The following is an 8,955-nucleotide window of genomic DNA, read 5'->3' as shown; positions in this document are numbered from 1 at the left end:
GTTTTTTCATATAGATAATGGACAAAAAAAAGTCAAAATATCCTTTCTTGATGGCTAAAAACATCACCAAAAACAACAAGAAAGGGTTTCTCATGATGTTTTTTGACCATCAAGAAAACGAGTTTTTTTATGGTCGGGTACTCTTGACGATTTTTGTTTATCAAAGTAGATATTTTTTGATATTTTTTGTCTATCAATAAAGACTAAATTTATAATAGTACAAACAACTCTTAAAGTGCAACTTGAACCCGACCCACGAGAGAAATTAGAGCATTGACATCTATTTATTTCTTAAAAAAAAATAGAGGGGGAAGATATTAGGTTGGGGGTTGTGATGAGGACATTGACATTATCATGTTCATTATTGGTCTCCTGCCGACGATAATGAAGAAATAGAAAGAAAATGGTATAATTTTCAAAAGAGAAAAGAAAAAGAAAAAGAAAAAGGGTATCATGTAATATTATTCCATTTGCTAATTTTTCACTTATCACTATCAACAACTATGTGTACCTACCAACCCAACATCAAAAGATAAGCTCAATTTCCAATTTATGAAATGACAATCAATCCAAGCTTTCATCAAATCTTCTTCATCCTTTTTTTTTAAAAAAAAAATTATTCGCAACTAATTTAGCATATTTTTTACTAAACAAGTATTCATCCTTTAGTCAATCATCATCAACGGTGACCGACTCGATGAACTAATAAAGTATTAATTCACGTTTCGAAGTCTTCTAATCTTACTTTACACCGTTACAAAATATAGACATATAAACAATCATTTCTGTCAATATTTCCCTTATTATAATAATTAGCAACAACAATCAAATTTATTGTTGGTGATCATCAAATCTAGTCGACACACCGCACATGCTAAGTCTGTCGTTTTTATCAATGATAAATTGTCTTATAAGAATCAATCATCATAACGTGAACTTTATGTAATTGACAATTACTTAAAATGATAATGACACAATAATTAATATTGTCACCTGTTATGTAAATTGACAGATACTACATAGCGTTAAAAAAAAAAAAGTTCCATTTTTTTTTATTTCATGATTAATTGAAATTTTCAATGTTACATCCATGAGAATAGAGAGAAAAAAAACAAATTTATTCAGTAAATATATAATGTTGATACAACAAATACAATCACAATTATAGCCATATATGTATATATGTATTTATATATATGACCATCTCATATTTTGATGTGGCTCATATTATTTTCCAAGAGCATAATCAAAGGAATGAGACTATACACGTGTCATCATCAACCACATCCTAAAAATAAAAAATAAAAAAAAAAAAAGAAAAAAACAAATTTTAATTATTTAAATACACTCATGAAAAAAAAAAATTATGCATTCTAATTAGTTAGCAGATAAGCCAGCTGAAAATGACACTCCAGTGGAGGGCAACCAAGAAGAGCCATAAATAAATTGGCCAACAGTAAATTTAGAGGCTTCCACCGTGGAAGTTATAACTCGATAACCGGACCACTTAACCCGCTGTCCCACGGCAGCGCCGGGCCCAGAATTTGAATACTCGCCATAGTAAAGAGTGTCGAGAGCAAAAGAACCTTGCCACTCCAGCCAGCCTCGTGGGTGAATATGGTCTCCCATGAAAGATACCATGTACACAACTCTAGAGTATAGCTTCCAAGGGCGGCCGAGGAAGGTGGGGAAAGAACCCTTGGAGGCTTGAAGGTCGCTGGTGGCAATTATCTTGCAAGCATGGATGGAGATTCCGGTATTTTGGTTTGGGTCCTTCCTGTCTTGGGCTGTAATGGTGTTTTTTTGTCCCGGCATTGGCTTTCGAGCATAGATGTTGCAGCTTTGGAAAACGACTACAGCGTTCCCAAAGATGAAGTCGACTGTACCATAGATGTCGCACTCTCGGAAGAATTGGCGATTCGAGTGCACGTAGAGAGTGTCTTGATAACCAATGATGTTGCATCGGTATACCACGGCGTGGTCTGCGCTCAAGCGTAATGCCACCGCTTGGTGCTTGCTTGGTCCTGCTGTGTTCTCAAATATCATGTCTCGTAGAATTATTCCTGTTCCGGACCCCGCTGCGCCACATAAGAAAAAAATTAGAACTAGTTTGAGAAGAAAATAATAAACACTATATCAAAGAATAAAAAAAATGATAAATGTAAAATAATAAAAATTATAGCAAATAGTAAATAATATAATAAATGGAGATTTAGAAATAGTATTTAATGTAACAAGAGTTGGTTACTATAATCTTAGGATAGTCATTACTCCAAACATCCATCAGAATGAAAATTTAAAAATTTAGTCTTTGAATTTCAAAGATTAACTTATAATATTTTAACTTAATTTTTCTTTGAAAATATTTTAAAGATTAAGAACTCATAGGGCAGAAATCAATTACTTCTATAAATTTATAGGTGAGGACCATAAATTATGTGATGAAAGATGGAGCACTTTTGAAATAGAATTACAATAATTTCTTAACTTATATCCTTATCTCCATGGAGTAAGCTTTTGGCTTCTTTATTTGGACAACATTAGATTCTCATATTATTATTTTTTTAAAAAAAAAAAAATTCTTACCAAGTTGTGGAAGTAAGCATGATGCAAGAACATAGAATAATACTAGTATGACTTTTCAAAGTCATCATGAATAATTGGGATATTCCATTCCTTTCTTTTTCTCTTTTTTCTTTTTTGTAATTCTCATCTTCTTTGTAAAATATTTTGAATCTTATAATAATTTATTAGAAGGGCCTACTTTACTAACTAATTATTATAGACATTACACACTATGTAATAGAGACATCATCTTTCTTATAAAGAGAACAAAAAGATTTTAAATCTTCTTATAATATGGTATGTGAAAATTTATTACATGTAATGACCAATCGATACAACTTGCGTAATTGTTACTATCTATTATATTTTTTTTTTCTAAAGATGATCAACTTTTTATATTATTGTCACAAGTACGGAAATCTTTATGATATATATTTATAATATGGCATGTGAAAATGTTACATCAAATATTCAATTTGTAAGCTTGACTTTTACTAGTAATTGTACCGATTAAATAACATAGCTTATAATTATAAAAATGAATGTGGGCGCTTTTCCTACAAAAATAATTAATGATGCGTAGAAGAAGAAAAAAGGCTAATTGCCTAACACAGCTGGAATCTACCATTTCTCATATGATTATTTGGATAAATCAAACCAATTATTTTTTATTTTTTGTAGCCCATTAAATGCTACAAAAGTAGCTTAATTTGTCACTATCTTGAAATATAATTTTCTTTAAACAAAAATTTATAGCCTCCATTTTTCTCTACAATAAAAAACATGCATCTAAATTTTTCTTCTTAAAATGTGTAATAATTATTTATTCCAAAAAATATTTAATGCTACTTTGGTCCTAAATTCAACTTAGCTATTATTCTACCACCTAAAATAAATTTTCGACTTAAGCTACTATTCTACCACCTATAATCTTCTCACCAAATATCCATTCAACAATCTTCATTAATATAAATAAAATAGTTTTAAAATTTATGGATTTTTTTTTTTAATTTAGCTGAAAATTCAATTTTTTTTAAAAAAGAATTATTATAGTATACTTTTTAAAAAACTAAAAATAGATCATATGCGATAATTTTGAAAATTCAATAAAAAAAAAAATGATGTTTAAGTGGAAAAAGAAAACAAGAATGAAAGCGTATGGCCACATTTAGTTCCAAGACCGGACGACCATAATTCTAAGTCCTAGATATCCGGTGTCAGAATTAAAAGGCTTGATATTTTATTGCACATAATTTTTTCTAAAAAAAAATCTAAATTTTGTACTTTAATTTTTAAGAAAATTAAAAATACTATTTTAGTTATTGTAAGATTTTAGTAACTGTTGCTTTAAATATTGAATTTTAAGTTTATTATATTTAATAAATTTAAAATTTAGTCCTTATTACTAGTTTATAATTGATGTTTTAAAAAAATTATTATTTATTAACATTTTCATTATAGATTTAGTCATATATTAACCTATTATATTTTATTAAAATTAAATTTGAGAAATCAGACATTTGAAAGTAGGAATATTAACCAACTTTTTATTATTAATCTTTTGACTATAATTTTTAAAAATATATTCACAATAATTATTATCATTTAATCAATTTCAATAAAAAAATATGTTTTGAAGGATTAAAACTCAAAACTTTAAATGACGTTAACCGAATTGGTATTTTAACTTTTTTTTATTTAAATATATCAAGAGAATTTTTTTTTTTTAAAGTTGTGGAATAAAATTAAAAAGGAGAAAAGAGAATGAGAGAATATACCAAAGGTGGCGGTGCGAAAAGTGGTAACTTTGTCAAAAACACTTTTGCCACCTGAAATGACGGTTATGCCCTTCCCATCTCCCACAAACATCAAGTTTGTTTTCTTCCTTCCCACCTTCAAATTCTCCTCTTCGTACCTACAAAATTACATTAATATCCCTTCTTAGTCCCACGGTATTATTTTCAATTATTATCGTAACCCAAATAAATAAATGATTTGCCCTAAAAATGTCGGTCTTTAAATATATTATGATTCTCGTGATGGATAGTTGGAATGAGTAATCCTTTTCTACTAAATTGTATTTTATTGATTTGATCTCTCACTTTCTAAACTATTTTTATATTCGTTATCGGTCTACATACGAATTAATTTGAATTTATTCATGTTAGTTTTATTGTGTTTAATTTGGTTGTTAAGAGTTATTATTGTGAAAGCAACTAAATTGAAAAGGACTTAAATTAATGTGGGGACATGTAATATTTATTTGATTGTATAATTATTATCACGAAAATTATGGACTTTAGGAATTGGTAAGTAACAGCTTTGCATGATTATGACACTGAAGTCAATAAATTAAACACATATCAGGAAAAAGGTTGTTAAAAGAAACTTTTTTTTCCTCTTCTTTCCTTCCATTTAATGAGAGCTAATGTTGATTAATTATGGCCTAATCACAAGCATTTTCTTTCTCCATTTTCCCAAGAAAAAAAGGAATAAATAAACAATCATTCATGTTTTGGAAAAAACAAAGAAAAATAATAAAACATCATGATCCACTCTATAATAATCCAACTAACTTAGTCCACCTAGATTTCTATCTTCTTAAAACTAAAATTTTGAAATCTACCTATTACATTTTTTAAAAAATGCTTTAATCAAATGCTAAAATAGGTTTGTAAAGAGTAATACTCATCATCTCTTTCATATATTCCCATCATCCATCACAAAGGGAAAAAGTGATTATCACAAAGAGAAAAAGAAATATATATTTTTAAATTTTTTAATCATTTAAAAAAATAAATTTGTCACTTAATAATTTTTAATTGAGTGTAATTTGTAACTAAGTTTTCCCTTAAGTAGAAATATCGGTTTAAAAAAAAAGTATAATGTGACAACTTATAATTGGACATTTGTGTAAATTATATAAATATTGATGTATTGAGAAAAACAATTTTTGTTTATAAATATTAAAATAATTATAATCTAATTTAATTAGTGAAAATATATATACTCTCATTTTGAATTAGTAGAGAAAAGTATTGTTCTTACTTTCCGGCCTTAATGTAGATGACGATCCGGCGGCCACTCGACGACGGCGCCGCGTCAATGGCCTCAGCCACCGTCTTGAACTTCCCAGAACCATCCTTAGCCACCACAATATCCGCCTGAATCGCCGATATAGGAGCAGCCAAAAGCCGCCGATCCTTCACACTCAGCCATTGAGGAAAACCCCCATCACCACCATTCTCCGCCGCCCATGACCGCGTACCACTCTCCATCAACCGACGCCGCCTATTCTGCACTGGCAAATCCCCACCACCAAACCCAGAAAATATAGCCAAAGAATTACTGATCATCTCCGACAAATCACTCAACTTCGCCTCCACCTGATTCTTAACAGCCAAGTCAGCCACATCCGCAAATCCATCCGTACACGTGTCATGGTAAGTCAATGCCGCACTAAGCCACGTCATGACGTCGTGATTGGAAGCTTCAGTAGAAAAAAGAGAAACTGAAAAAGCGTCAACGGCGTCATTTAGAAGCTCCATACAGTCTTCATAAGCTGAATGAGCTAAAGGGTCGTTAGAGATTTGTGAGATAGGGATTTGAGAAGTGGAATAAAGAGCCTTAGTGAGATGTTGAAGAGTTAAGTTGAGAGAGATATGAACAAGGTCATGAACGTCGGCGGAGAGCGCGTCGGGGATGGAGAGAAGAGATGAGAGGCAGAGAGATGGGTAGAGAGTGTGGCTACACGCGCGGGAGATGGCTTGGGAGGGCTTGTTGTGTGGGAAATGGGGTTCGTTAGACGCGATGCGGGACCGGACTAGGACGGCGGCAGAGACGATGGAGGCAGCGATGAGGAGGACGGAGAGGAAGGAGATGATAAGGATACGAGAGCGACGGCGGTGGGAGGAGGAGGGTGGAGGTGTGGGCGGGAGATCATTGCCGGAGAGGTGGAAGGAGGATGCCGGAGTAGAGGTGGCGGAGAGGGAGGAGTGGAGCTTGTTGTAGTTGTTGTTGATCATGGTTGTTGTTGTTGTTGAAGGAGAATAATGAGATGAGTGTGCATGGGGTTGAGGAGGGAATAATGGGAGTGAATGAGTTTAAATAGGAAAAAGTCTTCCCCAAGATTCCACAATGTTTCTAATAATAACATGTGGGGTTGGTCCTTTATCTTTTCCTTCTAAATCTTTCTACTCTTATTGTGTATATCAATACCTATGTTTGGTGTTGGGGATGTCTTGCTACCATCCTTGCCTTCTATTATTTCAGTATATCTTCCTTATTTTAAAACAAAAGTAAGAGTAATTTTGAATAGTTTTAACCTCATTGGATGGTTTTCGAAACTTGTTTGTGCTCGAGTCTTATTCACGTTGAATTTCAATGCAGACCCTCAATAGTCTTGACCATTCGACCTACTTCTCCTTAATCTAATTTCAAGATACTTTATACTAACTTACATAAGAGATCTTTGTATCAATCTAAGATGTCAAGCTTATTATATTACGATGTTTAAATTATTATTAAGAGTGACTAATTCAGAGTAAAAATAATAAAGTAAGGTTGGTAGTGGGTGAGTTTAAATATGAATAAGTTTTTTTCAAGATTATTATTCCATTATATGTTTCTAATTATAATGTGGGGTTGGGCCCTTCTTTTCCTTTTAAATCTTTCTACTCATAACCCTTTCATTATTGTGTATAGCAATACGTGTGTGTTTTGTGGGGATGTCTTGCTACCTCCATGCCTCTTATTATTTCAATATATGTTCCTTATATTAAAACAATATACATCCAATTTTAATAGTTTCATTTTTATTTTTGAAATTTATTTCAAACCTACTCGTCAACATTAAAATTGCACAAAATAATTTCTTTTATATTAGAGTAAATTAAGAAAATCAACGTCGCAACTAATGTATAAAAATTAGAGACTTGTATGATATATATTATTTACAATTATATAGAAGATTTAAATCATTATTATTATGAAAAATACTTTTTTAGTTTCTAGATTTAGAGTCTATCCTAAATTTCAAAATTTTACACTTTTAGTCTTTAAGTTTTGAGTTTAATTTCAATATAACCCCTAGTTCCTCAATGTCGTACTCCTTGGGGTCATCATGCTCCTTCAGATATTTTTGTATCCTTTCGGGTATTAAAATGCTGCAATTTTACCTTTAAAATTTTAGTTTTGTTTCAATTTAATCTCTATATTTCAAGATTTACAGTTTTAACCCCAATTTTTTACTAAATACTCCCATCAATCTTTAACATTAATTTAAAATAAATATAAAGTGATAATTTTTAAAATAATTTTAATAGTGATGGAAAAATAGAAAAATTTATTTAATTATAATTCTTTTAAAGTAATTAATAGAGATTAACAGGGAAGACCAAAGATGGGTATTTAATAGAAAAATCGAGGTTAAAAGTGTAAATCTTGAAATCTAAGGATCAAATTGAAACAGAATCCACATTTCAAAGATAAAATTGTAGTATTTTTAAATTTAAGAACTAAATTGAAATCAAATTCAAAACTATCTAAAATTGTAACTTTTAAATCTTTATCGAATAGAAATTATACCGAAAATTTAGATTAAAAAATATGTTTTTTCCATTTATTTTATCTTTTTTTAGACTGTCAATAATTAAATACCGAAACATTAATCTTTTTAAAAAATGAGGGACAAAAGATAAAGAGGAAAGACATCTATCTAAGATTCAGACGATTAAAAAAAAGAAGCCAAAAGTGCAAGATTATAGGTGGATAGATGATTATTGGGAGGTTAGGTTAAAGGAAGCCCTTCATTCTATCTTAAAAGATATTGGTAGGAAACATTAATAATATTGACATGCAATGTATAAAAAGATTTTGAGTAGAAAGAGAGAGACTTAAAAGATGTGTACAAGTGGAATTGCCAAATCAATGTAGAAATTAATAAGCATGTGAATGGTTCATGATGGTAGGGAACAAAAACCAAAATGAAACCATTTCCATCACATCATTTAACATAAGCCCCCAATGTGACCTTTTGAAAAGTCTAAAACCCACAATTTTAATTTTAACATTATTCATTTTTTCATGCTTATCTCATTCATATTTTAGCTCAACAAAACTTTATTTTATATTGATCATTATGGACTCCATATTAATTCATGCCCTAATTTCCATAAAAAAAATAATGATTTCAATTCTATTTATAATGTGTGGTTCACATATATATAACTATGAATTATTAAATTATTTTGATTGTGTTCATGTTCTTATTCATGTCAATTATTATTAATAATTCTATATAATTCTATTATAATTATATAGTGATGGAAAATGGGGAACTGTTAATTTCAATTAAAAATAAAGAAAGAAAGAAAATACATGAGAACACAT

The 8,955-nt window shown here is 30.2% G+C and overlaps 1 protein-coding gene across 1 annotated transcript; it reads right to left on the bottom strand.

Annotated features, from left to right (window-relative positions):
* Positions 1-1,099: 1,099 nt before the first annotated feature.
* LOC120067346 (probable pectinesterase/pectinesterase inhibitor 61) lies at positions 1,100-6,667 on the bottom strand. The gene is made up of 3 exons (XM_039018913.1): positions 5,614-6,667; positions 4,344-4,480; positions 1,100-2,078 (listed from the first exon to the last, which is right to left on the bottom strand). The coding sequence occupies exons 1-3, from the start codon at positions 6,588-6,590 to the stop codon at positions 1,378-1,380; spliced, it is 1,815 nt and encodes a 604-aa protein (XP_038874841.1). The 5' UTR covers positions 6,591-6,667; the 3' UTR covers positions 1,100-1,377.
* Between the last annotated feature and the right edge of the window lie 2,288 nt (positions 6,668-8,955).

Source organism: Benincasa hispida, chromosome 12 (genome assembly GCF_009727055.1).
Source record: "Benincasa hispida cultivar B227 chromosome 12, ASM972705v1, whole genome shotgun sequence".
NCBI lineage: Eukaryota > Viridiplantae > Streptophyta > Magnoliopsida > Cucurbitales > Cucurbitaceae > Benincasa > Benincasa hispida.
This window is presented reverse-complemented; position numbering and strand designations above follow the sequence as displayed.